Below are 27,103 nucleotides of genomic sequence, written 5' to 3' on the forward strand. Positions count from 1 at the left end.
TGAGCCAGGGAGGCTCCTCGGGGGTCCAAGCAAGAAACGTGAATGGAAAGGAAGAGAGAAAGGCCCTTTTGCGTATCAATCGGATCTTACATCAATCAGGTTACATGAAAGTTGCAGTGGGGTTACGTAGACCAGGCTCTGCTCCTAACATTCAAGTCCCCTTTCTGCTGTGGATGCTTGTTGGGTGACCTGGGGGCAGTGACACACTCAGCCAGACCTACTCACGGGGTTGTGAGATTTAAATAGATCTGCCTAAACCACTTTCTCAATAGGACAATCACGTCATTGGAATATTTCTGCATCTTTCCTGTGTGAAGAAAATCAGTATTTTTTTGGGGGGTGGGGGAGGTGGGCTAGGCCAAATCTGTGCATTTTGTTTAATTTAAAAGTTTTCAAAATAGCATTTTGTTTAATTCAAAAGTTTTCAAAATAGCATTCTTCACCCAACGTGATATGGTCCGTTCTATCCCTTGGGGCTTCTGTCATCTCCTTTAGCTGCAATTTATGATGCAATACAATAACCTTTATTAGGCATACATTTAAAAGTTATTTACGATGTAATCAGGAACCTTTAGTCAAAGATGGCAGTAAATTGAGAAAAGTAAAACAAGTTATCAAAAGGAAATAAAAGTTAAACCTGTAGAATATAGATTAAAAATGGGTAAGATCATAATTTTACAACGTTAAAAGTATAAACAAGCGTTAAAAGGCCCATGGCTGTATCTCTTTTGAGGAATGTGCCAATACTTGTAAAAGAAACTTTGCAACTTCTTCAAGATGCCTCCTTTAGCCTTTGTTTCACTAGGTTTCAGCTTTAGATGGAACATTCACAGCGTCACAATCTTGTTGCCTTTTTGAGATACTCGGGAAAGTCGGAGAGATAGAATTTAGTGCAACAGGCTCATTGTTAGACAGGAGATTTATAAAACTGGTTTCCTGTTCGAGGCGCATGCCGTCACTGGAGTCGCTTCGGGAAACATGCACGTCTGCTTTTCATTTGGGTCTCTGACGACATAGCTGAGCTTTGGTTGATTAACCCCTTTCCACTTCCAAAAGCACAGCCAGCTGATTACCCACCATCAGTGGACCGGAAGCGAAAAGTTGCTCCAGAAGCGCTCTTGCTTTCCCCTTGGAAAGAGAGAAGCATGCATAGGGCAAGAGGAAGCGCATTGGGGCAAGAAATCTTCCCCCAATGCGCCTCCTCTCTCAGCAGGCTGCAAAGAGAAAGTGCTGGGAAGTTGGAGGTGCTAGGAAGTTGGAGGTGGGGCCAGAAAATGCATGCCCGGTATCTGTCCATCGTGATGTAGTGGTTAAGTGCACTCTAATCTGGAGAACCGGGTTTGATTCCCCACTCTGCCACTTGAGCTGTGGAAGCTTATCTGGTGAACTAGATTAGCTTGTGCACTCCAACACATGCCAGCTAGGTGACCTTGGGCTAGTCACATTTCTCCAGAGCTCTCTCAGCCCCATCCACCTCACAGAGTGTTTGTTGTGGGGTGGGGGGAAGGGCAAGGAGATTGTCAGCCCCTTTGAGTCTCCTTACAGGAGAGAAAGGGGGTATAAATATATCCTCCTCCTCCTCCTCCTCTTCTTTCTTCTTCGAGTGCCCTCCCAACATTATACACAAATAGCTAAACAGAACCTCCTTTTACCAGAACAGTCTATTTTTGAATGTCAGAGTCTGGCCTAACCCAACTTTCTTGACACGTCAGCAAAAGGTGGAATCGGGTTCTGACCCGGAATCCAAGCCAGTTTCAGAGGAAGAGGAAGATGGGGAGGATGGGGAAAATGCCAAGGCTCCAGCACCGAAATCGGATTCCGACTCTGACTCGGATGAGTCTGTTAAAAAGCCATCCCGGGGCCGGAAACCAGGTAAGTGCCCTGTGTTCTGTTTCTGTAGCTGCTCCTGGCGTTTGTGTGAGATTCGCCACCTTTGCCTTCTCCAAAAGTGAGCTTACACAGCTCAAAAAAGGTGGTGGAGGATGGTTTGTTTACAAAATAGCTGCTTTTGACAAATCTGCTGTTGGAATGATGCAATGCCTGCTCTCTTATTTCTTTGTAAACAATTATTATAGATTCTGGTGGGTTTTCCGGGCTGTGTGGCCGTGGTCTGGTGGATCTCGTTCCTAACGTTTTGCCTGCATCTGTGGCTGGCATCCTCAGAGGTGTATCACAGAGGGAAGTGAGTCAACGTGTGTAACAGACTATGTGATTCACCTCTGAAGATGCCAGTCACAGATGCAGGCAAAACGTTAGGAACGAGATCCACCAGACCACAGTCACACAGCCCGGAAAACCCACCTGAACCAGTTGAATCTGGCCGTGAAAGCCTTCGACAATACAGTTATTGTAGATCCAAAATAATGTTCATTTTTTCCTCCCTTTCTCTGTACTTCACTTCCACAAGGAATTTAATTCCGCACGCCTTTGAAATTTCTCCTGAAGTCGTGTGTCTGAGCTTTAAAGCAGTTTCAAAGGGCTACGAGGTCCTGAGGAAGTTACTCGAGTGGGATTCGAGGTTACATGTAACAAATAGAATTTTGTTTGTATATGTTCTGTAGCTTAAAGGTTTCGAGAAATAATTTACAACAAATGAAACAAACTGCAGCAACAACTTCTGCTGAAGTGACTTCACTTCACACCAGTCTGCTCTCTTGCTCCTTTACATCTCTGAAGCAATATTAGGATTGGACCCCTTTTCTGGTCTCTCGGGGTTTTTAGTGTTGCTTTTGATTTGACCTGCTTAGTCCATCAAGGGAATTCTTAATATATTGTTGATGGTTTTCGATGGTTTTCACGGCCAGAATCACTAGGGTTTCCGGGCTGGATGGCCGTGTTCCAGTAGCATTTTCTCCTGACGTTTTCCCTGTGGCTGTCATCTTCAGAGTAAAGCAAGTGGAGTATATATACCTGTGGAATGTCCAGGGTGGGCGAAAGAACCATTTGCACTGGTTAAGGGTGCAATTAGCAAGTGTTATTTGCATGTGTTGAGTGGACTCCACCCATTTTAGCATATGTAAGTAACACTGAAGTTGCATAATCAGTGAGGGCATCTGCATAGCAGTTGCTAGCATTTCAATCCATTTAATTGCTTCGTGCGGAGAGACATGCTGTGTCTGGGTGGTGTTGAACAGTGGTGGTGTGTGGCCCTAAAAAGTCCATCTGTCCTCAACCAGGGCCCACCCTTTTCCAGCCCTGGCACTATATCAATTCATTAACCATTCGTTCACAACGGAGCACCCAAGCTTGGCAAAGCCAGTTCTGACCAACCTGGCCTTTGCAATCCCCTTTATTCCCCAATGTAAATCCCCTCTCCTGTTTTCCCAAGAAGTTGTGAAAGACAGAAAAACAGACCCTGGAGCCGAGGTGCCCCAAGGTTTGCAGCAGGGAGAGTCACCTGGCTTCCTGCCCCATGAGATAACGGGTGCAGTTCATTCTCTCATGGGACCAGAGGGCCAGGGGAAGCCTAGTTATCTACAAAGCGTGTGAAGCCATAAAGTAAGGTTCAAGGAAAGAATGCCCCAGATGGCGAGGGTTACACATATTTTCTAGGAATGCATCTCCATCACATAGATACTATCCCCCTGATACTGTAACAATCTGACCTGCTCTGTCCGAGGGGGTTTGTTTCCATGTAATGTGACGTTGCCGAAGGGAGTCTTGAATGAGGGCTGGGCTGGTGGGGTTTGCACGCCTGTTTCCCACCTAGCTCAGCTCTCTCGCCTTTATCTCCTGCCGTTCCTACACAGCTGCGGAAAAGCCCCCCCCAAAACCCCGCGGGAGGAAGCCCAAGCCTGAGAGGCCTCCCACCAGCTCCAGCAGCGACAGGTGAGAGTTTGGATGTGCCGTGTAGTTAATAGAGGAGCCGGAGGGGGTGGAGGTTTCACTGAGCTCAGACGCATCTGCAGTCGCTTGAGCCCAGCCTGTCGGCTGTGCCAGTTCCCGTTTCTGGGCTGTTTGGGGCTTTCCCAAGTCTTCCACAAGTACCATTTTGTTCACCCTGCTCTCAGATCAGCTGCAGGCCATTCTTCCTCTCCTCCAGCTCCTTCGGAAGGGCTGCTTCTAGCTGGAGTCGGTGGCAGCCTGCAGTTTGGAGAGTAGGGGAGGAGCTGGAATGAGAGAAAAAGAGCCCTCCCTGTAGCCACCTTCAGTTTCTTCTCTAAAATCTCAGTGGCGTTACATGAGCTTGTTGATTCTTGTACCATGCAGCCTTGTCAGGTAGGCCTGGTACCTTCCCCCCCCCCCCAAAACCGAGGCAGAGTTTCCCCTCCCTCTGCTGTGCTGCCAGTCCCCAGGAACTGCGAGCAACGTCAATGGGCAGACAGACCACAGAAGGACTTATTTGCTCAAAGCAGTGAACCGTGGAACTCACTGCCACAGAATGTGGTGTAGCCACTGACTTTCTGGGCATTAAAAGAACCTTGGATAAGTTGTTGGACAGCTTTTCAATTAAATGGATCCTTCCTGGCCAGAGGCAGTCTACCTCTAAATACTAGTTGCATCAACATGGGGAAACTTGACTTTCCCTGCCTTGTTCGAGGGGCCTTTTGTCTCTGTTAAGTTGGATGCTGGACTAGATGGACTTTTGGACAGCAAGACTGTTTCTTGGTTCCTAAGGTGGGCTGACTAATACTGGTTCCTTAGCACAGATATTGAGAAGGATGGTGAACCTTTTGGTCTCAAAGCCGGGGGAGGGCGGTTTATAAATACAACAATAAATAAATAAATAAATTTCCAAAACGCAGAGGACTAGTAACAGTTCCCCTCATAAGAACATAAGAAAGAACCTGCTGGATCAGACCAGAGTCCATCTAATCCAGCACTCTGCTACTTGCAGTGGCCCACCAGATACCTTTGGGAGCTCACATGCAGGATGTGAAAGCAATGGCCTTCTGCTGCTGCTGCTGCTCCCGAGCACCTGGTCTGTTAAGGCATTTGCAATCTCAGATCAAGGAGGATCAAGATTGGTAGCCAGAGATCAACTTCTCCTCCATCAATCTGTCCAAGCCCCTTTTAAAGCTATCCACGCTAGTGGCCATCACCACCTCCTGTGGCAGCATATTCCAAACACCAATCACACATTGTGTGAAGAAGTGTTTCCTTTTATTAGTCCTAATTCTTCCCCTCAGCATTTTCAATGGATGCCCCCTGGTTGTGAGAAAGAGAGAAAAATTTCTCTCTGTTGAAATTTTCTATCCCATGTATAATTTTATAGACTTCAATCATATCCCCCCTCAGGCATCTCCTCTCCAAACTAAAGAGTCCCAAACGCTGCAGCCTTTCCTCATAGGGAAGGTGCTCCAGTCCCTCAATCATACTTGTTGCCCTTCTCTGCACTTTTTCTATCTCTTCGATATCGTTTTTGAGATGTGGCGACCCTCACCTCAAAAGAGAAGTGAACTGGTTGAGCAGTCTCGTTCTGTGTTTGCCCCTGGCTCACGCTCTTGTGCTTCTACTGCCCCCTGCCCCAGTGACAGCGACAGCGACGTGGACCGTATCAGTGAATGGAAACGGCGCGACGAGGTGCGCCAGCGGGAACTGGAAGAGAAGCGGAAACGTGAGCAGGAGGAGGAGCTGCGTCGGCTGCGGGAGCAGGAGCGGGAAGAGAAGGAGCGGAAGAAGGAGCGGGTGGAGAAGGGGGAGGTGGAGCACTTGGACAGTGACGGCGGCAGTGTGGACAGCGAGGTCCCAAAGAAGAGCAAGAAGGGGCGGCCCAAAGCCCCCTCATCCTCAGAGTCAGAAGTGGAGAAAGAGGTACCCTTGGCAGGGCGGGGGTGGGTGCAATCCCTGCACTCCCTTAATTTTACATTATGTAAAACAATCCGTCCTCTACTGTCTCAGAGTCCCTTGCCTATAAACTTTTGAAAGTCCATTTTGATGTGATAGCCAAATCCACAGGCCTCGCAGATCTTCTTGTGCGCTGAAGCAGGGAGTCCTCAGTGTAAAACCTCCTGGTGGGAGAACAGCTCCTGGCTTCTTTTTGATGGTCAGGCCAGACCTCGGCATGAGGTTCTCCATGGCATAAAGGGCGCAGGGGGGCAGGCGTTGGCCCAGTTGATGCCAGATTGCCAGCTGTACTGAATCGTCCCTCTTGCTTAGATGTGGGCGAGGGAGCCTGGCTGTAAGTGCCTCCTTCTGTCTACAACATATTTCCCGGGGGCGGGGGGGGGGGATCCTCAAAGGCAGAACAGCCTTGGAGCTCCTCTGAAGCTGCTTCCTCCTGAATCTGAGCATTGATCCGCCTCCTAGGTTAATGTTGGCTGCCAGAAGCAAGAGAGAGGTCTTTTCCCAGCCCCTGGAAAATGCAAACATCTGGAGTGCAGTGTCTAACACCCCTTCACCAAACAGGTGTGGGGGGAGGGGGTAGGAAGGTGCCCCAGTGCATCCTGGGGAAGACCAGGGGAGAGTTTTCTCTCTGTATGACCATCTTCATCTCTTTTCTAGGTGAAGAAGCAGCCAAAGAAACTGCCGTTGGAACTTGCGAGGAAGCCGAAGGAGAAGAGGATCCATGGAGACGAGAAGCCGCGGAATAAGTGAGTCTCCGCCCTGCCCTGCCCCAGCCATTGCTTGTAAGTCTGCCCTTTTTCCAGCTCACACTCCCGTCATCTTGCCCTGTCGGTCACGAGGAGACGATGTCTTTTGCCACACAGGCCTTCTGTCCTCTCCCCCCCTCCCCCCCTCCGCCCGGTGTTTCGTTCTCACCCTGGTGGTTTTGCACGAGCACCTAAAATATAATGCAGCAGACAATATTTAGGGCACAGAATTTTGATGAGATTCTCGGCTTTCTTCTGTGGGAGTCAGTGGGAGATTCTGGCGCTCACGGGCTGCCCAGGAGGGATTCAGAAGCCAGGATTGGGACGGTGTCAGTCCCTGGATCTGTTCCCAATAACGAGCTCAGTGATTTCAATCAGAAGCTTTTATTGGCAGACAGCAGTTTGTAGAGAGAAAGAGAGAGAAAGCTGGTACTGAAGGTCTGGCTTTCTATAACCCCAATATATGTTCACCCCCTCTGCCCCACCTCTTTCCCAAATGACCAGGCAGAGCTGGGAAAGCACTAGCCCTTACACTTCAAGGCCAGAAGCACTGATACGAATGCTTTCTAGATCACTACATAGTCCAAGCATGGTGTCAGAATGGCCCTAGTTCTGGGGGGGGGGGGGGGGGGGTGTGCTGCTCAAGGTAAGGGATACTCCTCTCCCGTTTTCCTGCCAGTTGGTCGCAAGCTCGATTTCTTATCGGTGTGAAATGCCTTCTGTCTTTGGTACTTTTGCTTTGATCCTGTGGGAACGGGGTTGGCGCCTTGGCCAGGGGGGTGGGGGAACAAGGGGATTTAAGCCCAAGCTTTGCTTGCGATCTTCAGAATCCTCAATTACTGTTCCTGATCTTTAGTATTCCCAATAACGACTACAGTTAATATCTACAGTCTCTTTATTTTGGACTAAAGTTTGACACATGGAGATGGTGAGAACATGAAAGGGAGAAGAGCAAATTAGTAAAACACAATTCCGATTCCAGTGACTGGCAGGGGCCCCTGGCAGAAGACCTTCTGGGGCCGTGTGGGCAGGGCTTTGGCGCCCGACGTAGCTTTCTCTTCCCAGTGAGCAAAACGAACCCCTTCGAAAAAGAATAGCTTTTGCAGGATAACTTACGTAGGCTTCAGCTTGGGGGCAGAGTGGTTCTTGGTGGGTCTCTTGCCGCGTTAAGGAAATGCCTCCCGGCCTGCGACCCTTTCTCCCCCTCCAGCTTTCCACAGTCGGACTCTGTAACTCTCTTTTCGATCCCGCTCCGTAGGGCGTTGAGAGTTGAACGAGGCAGGAAAAAGTCCGATGTGATCCCTGAGAGGCGGCTGGAGAAGAAAAAAGGTGAGAGAGGATGGCAAAGGGAGAGTCTGAGCGGCAAGCTGAATGTCAGTGGCGCTTTATGGGGGGCTGCCTCGGGGAGGGGGCGGGGCTTCTGTGTTGAAGCCCTGATGCGCTGCACAGACATGCGTTATGAGCCTGGTGCTTGTTCACTCCTAGCACTCCTGTCAGGGAATCCAGCACAGGGAGGTCTGCTGTGGGGCTCAGCTGCTGCTTCTGCTGGCTCCTCCGTGCGCCCCTGCTTGGAGAGGAGGAAGAAGAAGAACTGTTTGGAATTATATCCCCCCCTTTCTCTCCTGTAGGAGACTCAAAGGGGCTTACAATCTCCTTTCCCTTCCCCGTCGCAACAAACACCCTGTGAGGTAGGTGCAGCTGAGAGAGCTCCGAAGAGCTGTGACTAGCCCAAGGTCATCCAGCTGGCATGTGTTGCACAAGCTAATCTGGTTCCCCAGATAAGCCTCCACAGCTCAGAGTGGGGGATCAAACCCAGTTCTCCAGATTAGAGTTCACTGGCTCTTAACAACTACGCCACACTGGAGGAAAGCCTTTCCCCCTCCTCCACCTTGGTCATTTCATGGAGGGGAGCAGGGGTCCACATCAGACGGTTGGGCAATCGACCGATACATTCTGTGCCCCTGTCTATTGCCAGCTGTAATAGATAACTGGAGATACAGTTCCCTTTTTGCTCCAGTGCGCACTAACTATTCAGGAAGGCATGTTCAGGTGTTTCTTTTGAATAGGGATCGTCGTTTCCAATTGGTGCTGCTCAATGGCTCAGAGGTCCGAACGACCTCAGAATGGATCATGTGGTTGATTAGGCAGGGACACACCAGCCCTGTGCTTGCTAAGCTGGGCTGCAAAGGATAGGAAGGGGCAGTCTCCTTCTGTTTTTTTGGACAGAGTTGGTGGCTTCATTTCTGTAAACTGGCTTTAAACTGTCTTGTCAAAAGGCTTTCATGGCTGGAGTCAACTGGTTGCGGTGGGTTTTCTGGGCCTCGTGGCCGTGGTCTGGCAGTTTTGCTTCCAACGTTTTGCCTGCGTCTGTGCCTGGCTTCTTCAGAGGCGTGTCACAGTAAGGCAGGGGACATAACGATTCCACGTTGTACCATGGAGAGAAATGCATCTTGCTGTGATATACCTCTGAAGATGCCAGTCATAGACATGGGTGAAATGTTAGGAGCAGAAACTACCAGGCCACGGCCACGCAGCCAGGAAAACCCACAACAGCCACCTGTGGCTCCGACTAGTTCACAGGCTTTTAACAGACTCTTCACAGTCACTTGCTTTATCCTTGCTGAATTTTGCACACCCCTTTTTCTTTCTATATTGAGCTGTTCCTTGCCTTTTCCATGAAGTTGCACATTTCATATGTGATGCATAAACTTTTAAACCATGGGAATGTGTTTTGTGCCGTTTTGCAGAACCAACGATTGAGGAGAAACTCCAGAAGCTTCACAGCGAGATCAAGTTTGCGCTCAAAGTTGATAACCCGGTAAAGTAGCATCTTGTTCGTTCATACCTGGGCTTGGGGAGCTTTCCAGGATGGTCTGTCACCGCCCCGGCATCCTGCCTGGATCTGTGCACACGTCAGGCCTGTCAGAGAGACGGGCTGTGTCTCTGGCAGTCTTGAGCAAATGGTGGGATTGGACTTTCTTTTTATTTACAAAATTGTGTCCTGCCTTTCTGGCCTCAGCAGGGCCAGCAAGTCAGCTAACAATTTAGAACGCCTGTAATAAAACCACATTTTACAATCATTAAAATCTACGCACACAAACACACACACACCCCCAAACGCACATCGTGACAACATTTACAAACAGAATATGAGAAATAAAAGTAGCAGCTAAAACACAAGAAGGGAATGCCAAACGGAACAAACAAAAAATCTCAATCCGCTGGCAAAAGGCAGCAGCAGGAGGGGACAGACGGCTCTCCCCGGAGGAAAGAGCTCCGGAGCTTTGGTGCCCCTCTGCCTCATCTCAGGAGGTGGGTGTGGTTGAAGCAGGGCTTCCCAAGATCACCCTGCTGGTGGCCCTTCAGGTACGCTGGTTGCAAACCATGTTTGTTAGAGTTTAAAGCTTGCAGCATCCGTCTCTTCAGTGTAGGAGTGTGGCTTGCTCCTGGAAAATCTCATTTTGTAGGCATGAAACATCCGAGTTTGTTAAAACGTCTTAACTGGGGTACCATGATGGATTCCTTCAGTCTTGGGGTGGGGGAGAGGTAGGGGCTGAGGTAGTCAGATGCTTGTCCCAGGCAAGCAGGAGTTTGCAGATGGGGCGTGACTTTTGCCCGTCTTCCCAGTGTGTTTGCTCTGCCATTATCTTGCCCGAACCCAGCGGAAAGGAGAACGTTGGGAGCCTGGGGGAGAGGGCTGACGACCAAACCTGTTTCCGGCCCTTCAGCATCAAAGCATTGAGCTTTCAAGCTCTGTCTAGGTCAGTTTTTCTGCAAGCCGGCTTTGGGAGCTGTGTGTATTTCACGGGACTTGAGGGCATGCTGTCAGGGTAGCCAGTTGTTGGTTTATACAAATTGCTCATGAAGACCCTGGTATAATCTGTGTGAATAAGTTTCCTCTCATAGCAGAGAAAACAAATATTCCACAGATCTCCTCTAGATATCCTGAGCCTTATTTTTATACAGTTAACAGAACCGAGTGTTGATCCTCTCCCCAGGTTGTACCCCTTCGGTCTGCCGTGAGTGTTGCGTGTTTTTGCTCATTGTACGGGTGAAGTTTGCAACTTAGAACACCCTGCCATACCAAAAACTCCCTGCCATCCAGCCTGGCAAACTGCTTTTTTGAAGCGTAGCGAAGTGTTGAAGGCAACCGCACATACACACAACCTCCTCTGGGTACAAAGTCGAAGGAGTCCTCTGCCACAGCTTTTATAAAACCATCCTTGGCTCGTGTAAACACAGGCGCAAAAAACCCCAGTAACTGTAATTCTTTTTCTGTTAGGACATCAAGAGGTGCTTGAGCGCGTTAGAAGAGTTAGGAAGCCTACAAGTCACATCTCAGATCCTCCAGAAACACACAGATGTGGTGGCCACACTGAAAAAGGTAGGAGGGTCTCGGTCGGGCTGTGTGCTGTATCTTGCTATCACAATCCCAGGCACAACACAGTTGCTGAAGTATCTTACCAGGCTGGACCTCATTGCTTTTTTTGCCCTTCCCTTATAACCAGCCACCTCCGTTTCCCCCCAAGCTTCTATTCCTCTTTATCTCTCCCTGCATTTCCCCTCTTACCTTGTCCTGTTCTGTGCCAGCTTGTATTGTATTGTAGTGTTCGATTTGTATACCGCCCTCCCCCAAAGGGCTCAGGGTAGTGGACAACAGCAGCATAGTAGCAAACATCAGTAATCATAACATCAAGCAACAAAAGGTCAATGAACATAGCATTATAAACAACAAGAACATCAATAATCATAACATCAGAAGCTATAAGGCAACAATAATCATATCAGCAGACACAATCAACATACATAGACATTATTATTATTATTTATTATATTTAATAGACTGCCCTATCCCTGGAGGGCTCAGGGCGGTGTACAATAAAACCAACAACAGACAATATAACCTAGTATAACAAAAAGCAAAAGTGCATTAAAATCCATTAAAACGGTAGCAACATCATAACACGCAAAAACCCATATTTTAAAAGAGGCGTCCAAATCTCAAAACTCCCTACGCCCGTGGTGGCGAACCTTTGGCACTCCAGATGTTATGGACTACAATTCCCATCAGCCCCTGCCAGCATGGCCAATTGGCCATGCTGGCAGGGGCTGATGGGAATTGTAGTCCAAAACATCTGGAGTGCCAAAGGTTCGCCACCACTGCCCTACGCCATACCCTCTTGGGAGGGGACCTGCAGATTGCCACAGATGGTATGTCTAGATGGTACATGGGGCTCAGGAGGGGGTGGACAATCCGCGGCTAGCCTCCCCAAAGGCCCGGTGGAACAGCTTCTGTTTCCAGATCAGCCACAAGGGAAGGCCCACATAGAGCGAGTTAATAACCTGGAGGTGATCGTTGCTTGGATAACCGTGGCCAGGTCAGCCTGAGAGAGGTAGGGGGCCAGCCGCCGGGCCTGGCAAAGATAGAAAAAAGCAACCTGGGTAATATGGGCCACCTGGGTCTCCGTAGAGAGAGATGACTCCAGGTGGACCCCCCCATGTTGTGAGCTGAAGAGGTCGGCACCAAGGAGACACCTTCCAACACCAGTGGCTGGAAATCCCCAAATCCCCCCCCCCCCCCATGATAAGCATAGATGGCAACTTCCCCCTTCCGTTGCCTAAGACTACAGAAAACACAGTGACCTAAGACAATGACCCGCAACCAGTCTTCAACCACGTTAGTACAACAGGCCTAGTCTAGTGACGGATCTAAAAAATACAGCATCATATCACTAAACTGAACCTAAAACAAATCTAACTATGCCTATGCTGATGGGAATTGTAGTCCATGAACATCTGGAGAGCCACAGGTTGCAGAACCCTGCTGTAGGTGGAGCTGACTCCATTTTAGTTCATTGTAGTTTAGTTTTTGTAGTTCTGGGATCTGTTATTTGGGAGTTTAATTTTTTTTTACTGTTCTTAGGAAATGTGCTTATTGTATTGTAAATTGGAATTGCAGGGGTTGCAGACCCCTGGCCTACAGCGTAACCCTCCCCAAATGAGCCCACAACGGGCGGCGCCCTTGGGCTACTGGTGGAACTCCTGTTGTAGCTGCCAGACCCCACCCCCTGCAGGTGTTTCCAGTGGGGTGGATGGGGAAGGACTCTCACTCCTTCCCATGGGCAGCAGGCGGCGGCGGCTCACCAGGTCAACTTCTGCTTGGTTGGTTCCTCTGTGCGGATTGCACGGTGCCTTCCTTTTGCACAGTTCAACAACTCTCTTTTTACTCTCTCCTCTTTACTCGGACTTGTCCGTTGACAACTCTGCCGTCGTTAAAGAGAGTTGCTTCCCTTCAGTTTGGCAAACTGCCTTCCTTTCCGGAGCCGGGACAAGCCGTTCTCGCCTGGACCTTTTCTCTCCGGCTCTTTGCTCAACCTCACGCCCTCCTCTGAACCCTTACCGGAGTCTGCGAGGGTCTGTCACCCCCTTGTTTGGTTCAGTGCCCAGCATGCAAAAGGGTTCTCTGTGAGCAGAATGTCAGTCTGTCATCTTGTGGGAGCAGCTGTCCAGAGTGTCGGCTGGGAGTTTGTCCCGTGCCTCGCTACCTGCCCTTCAAGTCTCGTGTGAGAGGGAGTTCCAGCAGGCTGAAAAGGTCCTTGCAGCTGGATATGTCTTGGGTCGAGAATCACCAGCAGGTCCATTACAAATGAATGCAGCGCTCTTTGGGGGGATATAGAAGGAGACTGTCCGGAAGGTATTATGATCCCAAACCATTCAAGGCTCTGAAGGACAATCTCAAAACCTTAAATCTGATTGGGTGCCTAATCTGGAGCCAGTCTCACTCGTGGAGCACAAGTTGAGTATGTGCTCTCTGTGGGGCCTTCATGAGGACCTGGTTCAGTCATAGCTTCCAGGGTAGTCTCAAGGGCAGCCCTGCATATACCTGGAGGTGCCTATTGCGTGGATCACTATGGCTATGGCGGTGCCAGAGATTGAACCTGGATCTGCCAAGCTTGATGCGCTGCCGCTTAACCCCACCCCCTCTCCCAATGGCCTTTACAAAAAATTATTTTAGTCATAACGTGGAGTTAAAATCAAACATAATAATCATTGTGAAGCTTGATTACATCTCTAGTCATTTGGTTTTTACAGCGTCTTAAATTCAAATCAGAGTTTTTAAGACTCAGGAAATTATTGTACAGTCGCAGTCATTTATACTTATCCATATAATGACTTGTATAATTAGAGTGAATCCCTATCCAAGTCATCAATTAGTTTAATCCAAAAAAGCTTTCCGTCTTTCATACTCTCTGCACCGAGGAGGTTAGCTTGGCCATTGTTGAGTATCCTGTTAACTTGTTCATCTGTTCCAGAAGGGGGGAGGTCTCTTTTCCATCTTCCTGCAAATGCAGTACCAGCTGCCACCGTGTCAAACCTCGAATCTGGAAATCATGTAAACTGTAGATTTGTTCTAAAGCCTTTAATTCAGCGCGTAGGTAACATCGTAAAAGAGGAATCTAGTGATTCCTGCGCAAACCCCTTTCCTATATCCCGTTGCCCCCTCCCACCAAGCCTACTCTGCTACTCTCCTCTATAAACTACAAAGCTCCTCTACAAACTAGAAACGGCTCCTACTCTCCTCTATAAACTACAAAGCATTCACTACAAAGCATTGCTAGCATGGGAACAGTTCACACCTTCCTTTGATAAGATCTGTGTCCAGGATACCGGGGCTTTCGCCCCACATCAGAGGATAGTACACCTCCTCCCCCTGCCCATCCTGCCATTTGGCACTGGCAGGCTCAGTCCTGACACACCACATATATTTTAAACAATTCATTATGCGCTTTTGGTATATTACATGGCAAGATACCCTCTCCCAATGTTAAAAGTAAGCCACACTATATGCTTTTTTATTATTATTTACCTTTATTGTTATTATTTATTTTAGTATAGGTCAATTTTTATTGTTCAGGGCCATAAGTAATCGTGGTTTCCACATAAATTTGTGGTGCTATGAACAATTCTAGGAGAAAATGCGCTTTCTCGGTTTTTGGTGGGCAGGACCCCTTCTGGAAAGAGGCATTCCCTGCTTGTCTATTAAGAAGAAGAAGAGGAGAAGAGTCTGGATTTATATCCCCCCTTTCTCTACTGTAAGGAGATTCAAAAGGGCTGACAATCTCCTTTACCTTCCTTCCTTCCCACCCACAACAAACACCCTGTGAGGTCGGTGGGGCTGAGAGAGCTCCGAAGAACTCTGACTAGCCCAAGGTCACCCAGCTAGCATGTGTTGGAGAGCACAAGCCAATCTGGTTCACCAGATAAGCCTGCACAGCTCAAGTGTCAGAGCGGGGAATCAAACCGGGTTCCCCAGATTAGAGTGCACCTGCTCTTAACCACTACACCACGCTGGCTCTCAGGATTGCCCTCAGGCTCTGCAGAACTGCAGTCTCAATACTATTGCGTGGCTCATTGGATGTCACATCCTTCTGATCGTGTTTGACTCGCGCTGTGCAATCCACCTTAAGTTTCAGTAAGAAAGGCGGGCTGTAAATAACGTAAATAAATAACATAGGTGAAGAGCCATTCCCTTCTCTCTCTTTCACAAGATGCCTGCTATACTGCATGTGCATAATTTTAACTGTGCCTGTGTGTGCCGGTGTGGATAAGAGCAGGTGGACTGCAATCTGGAGAGCCGGTTTTGATTCCCTGCTGTGCCACGTGAAGCCTGCTGGGTGACCTTGGCCAAGTCCCAGTTCTCTCAGAACTCTCTCAGCTCCACCTACCTCACAAGGTGTCTGTTGCGGGGAGAGGGAGGGAAAGGAGTTTGTAAACTACCTTCAGTCTTCTTACAGGAGAGAAAGGGGGAGTGTGCATTCAAACTCTTCTTCTTCTCGACCAGTTAACCAAAAACATTTCAGTCAACCGAAAAAGGCCCGAGTTTTGTTAGGCAAGAGATGGGTTGGTTTCCTTCCAAAAAATGGTTTTAATACCAGCGCTTGTGAAAAAGCCACACAATGAGAATTGTGATGGGAGAGACGGTCCCTCCTGGATGAGAGATTGGGGCTGAGGGAACCAGTATTGTGACTCAAGCACCCCTCGCAAGCTAAGCGTGCTGTTCGCTTATTTATTTGACCTATCACCCCCCTTCCCTGGGAAGCTCAGCGCGGTTTCCAGCATTTAATAAAACAGCATAAAAGCATAATAATACTTTAGAACAATCCTATAAAGTCATGTAAATCTGCAATATAGGTGGCAAAAAACTCCCGTGGGCCAGCAGTCGGTTTTTCTTTTGCAAACTCCCATTTCTCCTTCAGCGGAGCTCTGTCATTCACTGTTGTCGGAGCAGGGCCGTGGGAAACTTCTGTTCCTCTTGGAACTGAACGGGGCTGTCCTTCCTCCTCCCAGTTTTCGTAGCCCTGCATCTGGACAGGCCATTGTTTGGAGTAGCTTCACTGTGAAAGGTCAGGATGGCTGGAGAAAAGTCCAAATCGCCTTTTTTCCCGCGGCTGCAGAGCCTAAATCAAAGAAAGGGGATGGAGGGGATCCTACCTCGCCCTGGAAGTCCTACGGGCCCAAAAGCAGCTTGACTGAGCTCGCCTGAAGTGATGGGGCCCGGGCGCTCCTCTATGCCAGAGCTGCCCCACCCCGCTGCTGCATCATCGCCAGGATCAGCACAGATTAAATCATTCCCAGCCCCAATAGCCCAGCCTGGTCTGATATTATCAAAGCTTATCAGCTGAGTAGGGCTGGTACTTGGATGGGGGGCCACCAAGTCAGGATGGGGCTGCTGGGCAAAGAAAAGCCACAATAAATTACCTGGGCTCGTCTCTCTCTTTGGAAACTTCAAGGTGGGACCTCGTTGGGTCTCTATGAGCTGGTTGCAAGTCCCTGGCACTTTTCACCTTTTAGATTGAACCAGTTATCTTAAGTTTCCTTGATCTCTGTGACACTCTAATTGGTTGCATGCACCGTATGGAATTCTAGAAGAAGAAGAGGAGGAGGAGTTTGGATCTATATCCCCCCTTTCTCTCCTGTAAGGAGACTCAGAGGGCGTTACAATCTCCTTTCCCTCCCCCCCCAACAACAAATACCTTGTGAGGTAGGTGGGGCTGAGAGAGCTCCAAAGAACTGTGACTCGCCCAAGGTCACCCAGCTGGCATGTGTTGGAGTGCACAGGTTAATCTTGTTCCCCAGGTAAGCCTCGACAGCTCAAGTGGCAGAGCGGGGAATCAAACCCGGTTCTCCAGATTACAGTGCACCTGCTCTTAACCACCATGCCACTGCTGCTCCAGCGTGAAGATGGCACACTAATTCTTGGCTTTTGTGTGTGTGCCTCATAAGATCCGTCGCTACAAGGCGAACAAAGATGTAATGGAGAAAGCGGCGGAGGTGTACACGTGCTTGAAGTCTCGCGTCCTGGGACCGAAACTGGGGGTGAACCAGAAAGTCCACAGGGCTGACCCAGAGCAGGACAAGGGAGGAGAAGGTGACCACAAAGACAAAGAGAAGCTGCCTGAAGGAGAAATGCAGGACGAGAGAGAGAACGAAGAGAAGAGTTCCGGTAAGGAGTGGGGGGACTGGGTGGGCACATTGGATCTTCTGTGTTCAGCGTGTGCGTGGGCTGTCCTGCAGTGGTTTCGTGTCAGAGGGCAGCCACTTTGGTTTGCCACTAGAACAACTAGATTCAAGTCCAGCAGCACCTTAGGGACCTGTACGATTTCCCAGGGATAAGCTGTTGAGTCCCTGTGTGACGAAGGGATCTTTGACTCTCAAAAGTTGATGCTTCAAAAATCCTGTTGCCTCTAAGGCACCACTAGATTCGAATCTAGTTGTTCCCCTGACACAAGGGACTTGAAGCGCCACCCCTAGTGGAACAGGCCACGCTTCCACGTGTATTTGTCATTTCCTACATTTGTTTGCTTCCTTTCTGCCAGTCTGCCCAAAGCAGCTTGCATTTTTTCAGTCTGATAAACAATACCGGAGAGGGCAGCGGAGAGAAAGTGGTATGGATTTTCCAGGAACTTGTGAACGGGAATTTCCCCCCCTTGTCTGTCTGTCTGGAGGAACCGGGTTTGATTCCCAGCTCTGCCGCTTGAGTTGTGGACGCTTATCTGGGGAATTCAGATTAGCCTGTACACTCCCACACATGCCAGCTGGGTGACCTTGGGCTAGTCACAGCTTTTCGGGGCTCTCTCAGCCCCACCCACCTCACAGGGTGTTTGTTGTGAGGGGGGAAGGGAAAGGAGATTGTCAGTCCCTTTGAGTCTCCTACAGGAGAGAAAGGGGGGATATAAATCCAAACTCTTCTTCTGTCTGTCTGTCTGTCTGTCGCATTTTTAAACCGCCCTCCTCCAAAGGGCTCAGAGCGGTGTACAAGAGGTAAAATATGCAATCTAATAAGCTAAAATCATGTATAAGAAATTAAGTCATTTAAAAATTAACAGCAGTAAAAGTAATAAAAATCTGGATCAAATTTTAAACAATTAAAATAATGGTGGCAAAAGAAGGAAACCTGGACCTTCCCGAGTCCACGCTTCACGTTCCACTTTAGCCCCTTGATGTGCAGCACCTGCTGCCCTGATGACTATGGATGGACAGATTATTGATCAGGGGTCTGCAACCTGCGGTTCTCCAGATACTCATGGGCTACAAATCCCATCAGCCCCTGCCAGCATGGCCAGTTGGCCATGCTGGCAGGGGCTGATGGGATTTGTAGTCCACAAGTATCTGGAGAACCGCAGGTTGCAGACCCCTGTTGTAGATGCATCTTTTAAAAACCATCAAGCCATATCTGCCATGTGGCAACGCCTCTTGGGATTTTCAAGGCAAGAGGCGTGCGAAGGTGCTTTGCCGTCGCCTTCCTCTGTATTGCTACCCTGGTGATTATTGGATGGGTCCCATCTAAATACTTAACAGGGTTCCGGCTGGGAGTCCGTGACTGGCCCGAGGCCACCCAGCAAGTTTCCATGGCAGAGTGGGGGTTCGAACCTGTGTTTCCCAGGTCCTTGGGTGACACCTGAGCCACTCACTTTACCATCCGTACTTGCGTGTGTGCAGCATATTATTGAATTTTTTGGGGGATTTTTCAGAGACCCAGATTCCTAAATTATAACCAGGCCTGAAGCAGTTCTGGGAGAGGAGCTGCGCTTGGGGTTCTCATCTTTCTTTTTGATGCAGCCTGATGGAGGCCGTTGCAGAACGATGTCTCCTCCCAGGCAAGAGAAGCAGGGTCCTTCTGACATGCCCATTGGCTGCCTCCCGAAAGGGGCAGTGGGATTGCAGCCTGTGTTTTCTCTTCAAGTGATTTCCTTTCCTGGTTGGTTCTCTCCTCCCTCGCGTCTAATGTAGCCTCTCCCTCTTTCTCAGATCTCCCAGCTCCTGTTAATGGTGAGTCGGCAGCCCAGAAAGGAGAAGGCACGACGGAGAACAAGGACAGGGATGAAGAATGGACTTCTGGGGACCCCATGAGAGGGGCATCCCCCGAAGACACCCACAATGAGTAAGGGTTTGCTGTGGGTTGGCTGTCTGTCATCTGTACTGAGGGGTTTTGGTGTCTGGCACCATGCCTGCTTCGAAAGGCAAATACCGTATATACTCGCATATAAGTCGAATTTTTCAGCACATTTTTTGTGCTGAAAAAGCCCCCCTCAACTTATACGCGAGTCAGGTGTATTTTAAAAAATATTTTAGGGTTTGTACTTTGTCGGCCACCAGGGGGTGCAGTTTTTAGGCTAATGGCACCAAAATTTCAGGGATTTTTCAAGAGACTCTCCTGATGATACCACCCAAGTTTGGTAAAGTTTGGTTCCGGGGGTCCAAAGTTATGGACCCCGAAAAGGGGTGCCCCCATTCCCCATTGTTTCCAATGGGAGCTAATAGTAAATGAGGCAACATTTTGAGGGTCCATAACTTTGGACCCCTTGAACCAAACGTCACCAAACCTGAGTGGTATCATCAGGATAATCTCTTGCTGATACCAGCCAGGTTTGATGGTGTTTGGTTTAGGGAGTCCAAAGTTATGAGTCCAAAGAAGGGGTGCCCCATCCCCCATTGTTTCCAATGGAAGCTAATAGTAGATGGGGCTACATTTTGAGGGTCCATAACTTTGGACCCCCTGAACCAAACTTCACCAAACCTGGCTGGTATCATCAGGAAGGTCTCCTAAAGATACTCTGAAATGTTGGTACTGCTAATATATACATTCCTCCCCTGACCAAAAATCCAGTTTTGAAGGATTTTAACTCTTGTGTTTTAGCTTGGTTGCTGGTTGAGCTAAGGTTTTTGTACTTTTAAAGTTATTGTTGAGACCATATTGTTTTTGTTGACCCTCTTTTCCACTTACAGAACTAGTTTACTGTTTTTCTTTGAAATAAATATTCAAAAAATTTAACCTACTGATACCTCAATTAATGTAATTTTATTGGCATCTTTATTTTTGAAGTTTACCAGTAGCTGCATTTCCCACCCTCCATACCAGCATTTCCATACCAGCATTTCCCACCCTCGACTTATATGCGAGTCAATAAGTTTTCCCAGTTTTTTGTGGTAAAATTAGGTGCCTCAACTTATATGCGGGTTGACTTATACACGAGTATATACGGTAGTTCAAAATGGTACCCGCTCGGGAATGATGTCCATTGAAGGAGTCTGCCTTAAACGCGCCAGTCACTGGAAGTTACAGCATCCTGATTTTGCTCTTGGAATTGGTTCTGTCAGTGGGGAAGATGTTCAATTCAACAGTCTGAAATTAGGGTCTGACGGAACCTCATTCGAGTGCAGATCTCTCAGCCAGACCCACCCTGCAAGGTAGTTTCCAGGGTAAAGTGGAGGAGACTAGACCCCTGCACATAGCCCTGAGCTGTTTGGAGAAACGGTGGGCTTAAAAACAAGGAAAGATTTGCAACAACCCTATGGGCTTTAAAATGTTCTGTGCCCAGCAAACAACAACTTACTGGTGACCCCATGCCCAAAACAGTCCGGCTGTCCTTGGCCAGGGCCTTTTCAGCCCTGGCCCCAGCCTGGCGGAACACTCGTCCCATGAGACCTATCACAGTTCCTTAGGGCCCGCAATTGGCCATGCTGACAGAGGCTGATGGGAATTGTAGTTCCTGAACATCTGGAGAGCCGTAGGTTCCCTACCCCTGCGCTAGGCTTATGGCTGAGGAAAGCAACAGTATTCCATCCATTTGGCCTCCCCTTCTTCCGTTTTCCTCTGTCCTTTTCCTTCCCTTTAGAATCATAGAATCCTAGAGTTGGAAGAGACCCCAAGGGCCATCAAGTCCAATCCCCTGTCATGCAGGAGCACACAATCAAAGCACTCCTGACATACAATCATCCAGCCTCTGTTTTAAAACCTCCAAAGAAGGAGACTCCACCTCTCTCTGAGGCAGTTAATTCCACTGTCAAACAGCCCTGACGGTCAGGAAGTTCTTCCTAATGTTTAGGTGGAATCGCTTTTCCTACACCTTGAACCCATGACTCCTGTATGAGTTAGACCAGTATGTTTGGGGATAGTCTGTTATAGTTACCCTCTCCTTGATTGGATTTTATGACACCTGTCCTGTTGAGAATGTATTCCTTTTTATTGGATTTTACCATATTAATGTTGCTTGGCAACCTGAACCCCTTTGGGGAAGGGCATCTCATAAATCAAAAGAAATAAAAAATTGTGTGTGGGGGGGGGTGGTTGGTTAGGTTGTAGTTTGTTGGTCAGCCAGGCGAGTACCTTCATTTGGCTTGTTTACAAAAAAAATCCAGTAAACACATTTTAAAAAGTCCCTCAACAGGTACATTAAAAAAAAAATCAGCTTGCAGGACGCGCAGTTGAAAAGGGGTTGACTTTATCACATTTGATTGCAGGCTGTGTTATAATTTCCGCGACAACTTTAGCTACCAAATCCGTTGTAAATGGATCTTTATTGCTCAAGAGGGTTTTCATTAATTTGTCCTTGTGGCATTTGTGACCTTTTCATATTAAATGTTGTTCCAAGTTTACTAGTTTGTTGGTTATGCACATGATGCTCTGTGCACAGAAGGTTCATAGAACTATAGAGTTGGAAGAGACCCCAAAGGCCATCCAGTCCAACCCCTGGCCATGCAGGAACACACAATCAAAGCACTCCTGACAGATGGCCATCCAGCCTCTCTTTAAAAACCTCCAAAGAAGGAGACTCCACCACACTCCGAGGTAGAGCATTCCACTGTCAAACAGCCCTTACCGTCAGGAAGTTTTTTCTGATGTTTAGGTGGAATCTCTTTTCCTGCACCTTGAATCCATTACTCCTGGTCCTAGTCTCTGGAGCAGCAGAAAACAAGCTTGCTCCCTCCCCAACATGACATCCCTTCAAATATCTAAACACAGCTATCGTGTCACCTCTTAACCTTCTCTTCACCAACCTAAACATCCCCAGCTCCCTAAGTCTCTCCTCGTAGGGCATGGATTCCAGACTTTTTACCATTTTGGTTACCCTCCTCTGGAACCCGTTCCAGCTTGTCAATATCCTTCTTGAATTGCAGTGCCCAGAACTGCACACAATATTCCAGGTGAGGTCTGGCCAATGCAGAATAGAGAGGTACAATTAAATCCCTCGATCTGGACACTGTACTCCTATTGATACAGCTCAGAATCGCATTAGCTTTCTTAGCCACCGCATCACAGTGCCCGGAAACTCGAGTTAAAGGACCTTGCGCAGTGCGGAATACTGTTTCTCCATCTCGGATTCTGGAAGGGACTTGAAACAGACAGGGGTGGGACGGATGGGCCTGGTCCTACAGTTTGCTCCTGACGTCGCTCTGCAACATCGCTTCCTGGCTTTGCCGTGGAAGGCCATTCTACATCTCTTTTCTCTCCCCCCCTCCCCCCTTCTTTCTCTCTTGCAGAGCGCAAGGCTACCCTGAGCTGGACCGGCCGGCAGCAGAGCGGGAGAGGGCCCGTGCCGACTCAGACTCTGCTGATGAGGACGACGAGAGCTGAGACTGCCGGGGGGGCCTCGCTCGGATCGCCATGACGCTGCAGCACCTGGAAACTCGGCCTCTTGCCTCGCCTTGTGTTTCAGAAATTGCTTTTTCAAGCCACGCAATAGATGACATTCTAGGATCTCCCCCGAGTCTCTCCCCCCCTCTCCCCCCCACCCCTGGCCTTTCCCACCCCCATCCTCTATTGCCCCTCCCTTAGAGAATAATGAACTTCTGGGGCACCCCCCTTGCCGCTGTTTGGTTTGTATATCTCCTGCGTTTTCCCTCTCCCTTTCTTCCAACCTGCACCCCACCTCCCCCTGCCTTTACTTGTGTGATTTCAACAGAAATGGAAATGAATATATAAAGGGTTGTGTTGTTGCTTTTTTAATGAAAAGGCCCCATTTATCTTTGTCAAACTTCTTTTGAATTTTTTTCCCTTCGGGTAAGGAGTGGGACGAAAGCCACAACAGGTTGTGTTAAAGGAACCAGTGCAGGGGGCTGCCCCAGCTGGGGTTTCATTCTCAGGGTCCAGGTTCAGAGTCTTGCACATCCGGTACCCATTTCTGTCGGAAGGCTGTCCGTCCTCTTAGTTTCTGTTGTCAGGCAGATGAGGGACTCCAGCTGGTGTGAGGTCAGCCCAGTTTGGCATGTTTCGTTCTCAGATTCCTAAGCCTTCGCAGTCCTTCATGTCCCCTGCGCTCCGGTGTCTTCAAGCGTGACTCCTTTTCTGCTGCTGAAAGCCCAAACTTTAGAGGGAGATCTTGTTTGTGTGACCCCAGCGCACCCTCTCCCATCTCTGCCAGTCTTGGCCCGGCAAGAGGGGAGATTCAGGTGAGAACAGCAGCAGCGTGGCTTCTTGTCGTGTGGGTTTGGAGTTCTGACGTAGCCTCAGCAGCCTGCGATGGAGCCCCGCTGCTCCCCACAAGAGAGAAACGCTTAAATCCTTGGTGGAACCCCATCTGGCCGGCTGCGGTCCAGGTCCCACAAGATCTGTTTGCTGAATGCTGCCTTTCATTTTTCAGCTAACGGATCTATCTGAGGAAGGAGGGTTTGGTATACCTCTTGTCTCCAAACCCCTTAGCAACAAGTGCTCCCAAGATCATGTGTAGCCTTTATTATCTTGACCCCAAAGTAGAAAGACAGCAGAATGAGGGGGTGGAGTCCCCTGGTGGTAGGAACAACTGTACTATTTCAGACAGTGGTTAAGCTCAGTCCATGCTCAAGTGCCCTGCAAGTAGAAAACTAATCACACAAGGTGTAGAGTCAAGCCAGGGCTAGTTTTCTGCTTGCAGGGGTATTAAAAAACAACAACTGGTGTCCAAAGTTCATTTGCAGGCGTGCCCTTACGTGGATTGGCTTGGTAGGGCAGCAGCCCATCTGTAACAAGAAGTCCATGGGCAACCGCAGGGAATCCTTGGGGCAACGGGACAAGCAGCGTCACTTCTCTCTTTGCACCCCTGAGAAATGACACAATGTTTTTGTTCAGCTGAGCCTTGCGGGCCGGCTCCAAAAGAGCCTGGATGGTTAGAAGGAACTCCCAGAATGCAACAGGGTGATGTTTGAATGGCAGTTGGCTGCTTTGTGTCCACTGTTCCAAAAAGGAAGTTCCGGAATTAAGAGGCGGGGCTTGCTTTTGGCAACATGACAAGGAAGCCCTCCGTGGATTTTGCCTTTTCTACATCAAAGCAGAATTATTCCTTGTCTCGGAATGTCTGGCAAGTGGCAAAATATTGACAGAATCCATGGAAATATCTCAACCATGCCACTTTTTATTTTGATAAACGTGGAATAAAATGTTCCTATCTGGCAAGGAAGAATGTTTTTGACTCAGTTTTAGAACATAGTTGGGACTGTGAAGTTGACGGGCAGGGGATTTACATGGGACGGAGACGACTTCTCTTGAAGGAAAGAACGAATTTGTGGAATTCATTGCTATGGGATACACTAATGGCCAAAAGTCTTGTTGGTTTTAAGGGGGGGGGGGGGCTAGGCAGATTGATGAGGAGGTGCATAAATGGCCGTTAGCTGTGATGACTAAATGGAGCCTCCATTTTCAAGGGCAGTGGTCCTCTCTGTCCCTGTTGCAGCCACAGCTGGAGTCTTTGGTCAGTGTGCTGTTCTTGTAGCCCTTCCAGGCCCTCTGGTTGGCCGGTATTGATCAGAGCTCGTTCGTTCGTTTGTTCGTTCATTTTTAGATTTATACCTGGCCCATCCCCGTAGGGCTCATTAGCAGCTAATACAGATAATTATTATTTTAAAATTACATGATACAAAATTAAAAAATATTGCATGGGTGACTTATACCCTTAACCTATTCCAGGGGTCCCCAAACTTTTTAAACAGGGGGCCAGTTCACTGTCCCTCAGACTGTTGGAGGGCCGGGCTAAAAAAAACTATGAACAAATTCCTATGCACAAATGATTGTAAAATGTTTGATTTCACCTTTCAGCCTTTCTGTCATGGTCTATTTTTAGAACAGTGACCAAAGTATGTCAAGTACAGGGCGGGCTCCAAATATTGTTGGGGAGGCTGTGGAATACCTTCCCCTGTAAAAAAAAAAGCAGAACTTTCCCAATGAAGCATTCCATCTAACCCAGGATCAGGTATCTTCCTGGGTTCTTTCCTCCCTAGCAGCCAGCGAGCGATTCGCCAGCCTGGCTGATTCCAATGGGAGTGAGGCGGAACAGAAAGCCTGAGAGCAACACATGGAGTAGCCGAGAGGGAAGGGCGGAGCAGGCGTTGCCACATGTAAGGTTTCCAACTCTGGGTCAGAAAATGCATGGAGATTTGGGGGTGCCATCATGTAACTGCAATCAACGGCCGTTGGGGCCAGTTCCTCCTCTCCCTCGAGCCCCCACTGCACATGAATGGAGCCATCGCCGCCATGCCTGGCGGGCCGGATAACTGCCTTCAGGGGGCCACGTTTGGCCCCGGGGCCGTAGTTTGGGGACCCCTGCCCTATTCCCTTTATCCTTCTAAACTGCTAAGACACTCGATTTAAATCTTAACCTAGCCAGCGGCAACGTATTTTGGGAGCTGCAGCATTGGATTTTGTGGTCAGCAATGAGACTTGTTGCTTTCCATTTATTAAAAGCATCTTCGCGAACAGCGGATTCAGTTGGCTGCAGCGGCCATTGATCAGAGGAGAAATAAACGTCATACAGGCTTCCTGATAAAGGGGACAACAAATCAATTTTAAAAAGTCATTCCATTGTTGGTTCTGTGTATCAACAGAACAATGTAGTGTCGTGGTTAAGAGCAGGTGGATTCTAATCTGGAGAACCAGGTTTGATTCCCCACTCCTCCACCTGAGTGGCAGAGGCTTATCTGGTGAACCAGATGTGTTTCCGCACTCCTACGCTCCTGCTGGGTGACCTTGGGCTAGTGACAGTTTTTGGGAACTCTCTCAGCCCCACCCACCTCACAAGGTGTCTGTGGTGGGGACAGGAAGGGAAAGGAGCTTGAAAGCCACCTTGAGTCTCCTTACAGGAGAGAAAGGTGGGGTATACATCCAAACTTCTTAAAATTGGTGGGTGGGAGGGAGGCGTTCTCCGGATCGCTTGGAAGTGCAGGGGGAGAGCGTGGGGGGGGGGGGGGGGATGCAGGCAGGCTTGAACCGAGCGCTGCCGGACGTTGGCCTTCTTTGTTGTTGCTGCGAGGTGGGGGGGGGGGGTGGAATGAGACTTTCCCCACATGTGCTGCAAGGTGAGTGGGGCAGCAGGGAAAAGCCCTCCCTCCTTCAGGGAAAGTCTGCACCCGTGAGAATGTGAATTCACCTGGCGGCGTCATAGACCTGAGCATCGAGGTTTGTCAGGCGGCAAAGGGCGGGGGGTCTCGGCGCCCCCCACCCTTTGCTGGGCCTGTGCTGGAAGCGGGCGTCGGCCTCAGCCAGCCCACTTGCTGTGCAGAGGGATCCCGCAGGAGTGCTGGGAAGCGACGCGAGGAAGCCGCCTTCGGATGCGCGGGGGGGCGGGGGGGGGAGCGTTGAAATGCAAGTGTTGAATCCGGCGTGGGGGGCGCTGGAGTGGCCGCGGCGGGGGCGGGGGCGGGGCGGGGCCGCAGCTTCGGCCGGCGAGAGGCGGCGAAGGGCTTCGTGGACGTGCGTGGGTTGCCAGCAGAGCCAGCCGCGCCGGGGCGCATCAGGGCAGAGAGGCGCGATCCCGAAGAACGCCGGGGCGCGCTCGTGGGGGCGGGGGGCTTTTCCCCGGCGCTCCTTGTTCCCAGAGGACCTTGTCTGGGCACAGAAGTTTCCCCTTTGGAGATTTTGAGGGGTGGGCTGAACGTGCCTGCGGGTGGTTTTTGGACTTGGCCACCCCGAGCGCAAGCGGAGTCCACCAAACTTTCTACTGTCTCATTGGATTGGGGGGGGGGGGGGGGGCGGTGCTGGAATTCTGGCGGGATGGCTGGCGACGGCCCCGTGCACGCTTCGACCTCTTGGTCCCAAAAAGAGCCTTGCAGCAAGACCCCGATGAGATGTGATCCCATTCAAGCCCTGGCGATTTTGGTCGTGGCTGTTTCGTAGGACCCTGCTCTACTTTGAAGGGACGCTGGCCATGGAGTACCAGCCCGGGCTTCCTTCCATCCTTGCTCACAGATATCTAGTATGTCAGGGACAAGGCTACACGACGGTACTGTCCACTGTACTGTGTCTCAGATGAGGATATTTGCAC

General features: G+C 49.4%; 1 protein-coding gene across 1 annotated transcript in view; it reads left to right on the forward strand.

The window, feature by feature from the left end:
• The window catches only part of HDGFL2 (HDGF like 2), a 40,933-nt gene extending 18,084 nt beyond the window's left edge, over nt 1–22,849 (forward strand). The window contains exons 7-16 of the mRNA XM_048497139.1: nt 1,713–1,872; nt 3,750–3,828; nt 5,472–5,754; nt 6,445–6,533; nt 7,792–7,862; nt 9,281–9,351; nt 10,816–10,917; nt 16,818–17,037; nt 18,843–18,975; nt 22,356–22,849. Of these exons, the coding sequence (XP_048353096.1) occupies nt 1,713–1,872; nt 3,750–3,828; nt 5,472–5,754; nt 6,445–6,533; nt 7,792–7,862; nt 9,281–9,351; nt 10,816–10,917; nt 16,818–17,037; nt 18,843–18,975; nt 22,356–22,449 (1,302 nt within the window). The 3' untranslated portion in view covers nt 22,450–22,849. The remainder of the gene's footprint in view (nt 1–1,712; nt 1,873–3,749; nt 3,829–5,471; nt 5,755–6,444; nt 6,534–7,791; nt 7,863–9,280; nt 9,352–10,815; nt 10,918–16,817; nt 17,038–18,842; nt 18,976–22,355) is intronic.
• Nucleotides 22,850–27,103: the final 4,254 nt, after the last annotated feature.

Source organism: Sphaerodactylus townsendi, linkage group LG05, assembly GCF_021028975.2.
Source record: "Sphaerodactylus townsendi isolate TG3544 linkage group LG05, MPM_Stown_v2.3, whole genome shotgun sequence".
Lineage (NCBI taxonomy): Eukaryota > Metazoa > Chordata > Lepidosauria > Squamata > Sphaerodactylidae > Sphaerodactylus > Sphaerodactylus townsendi.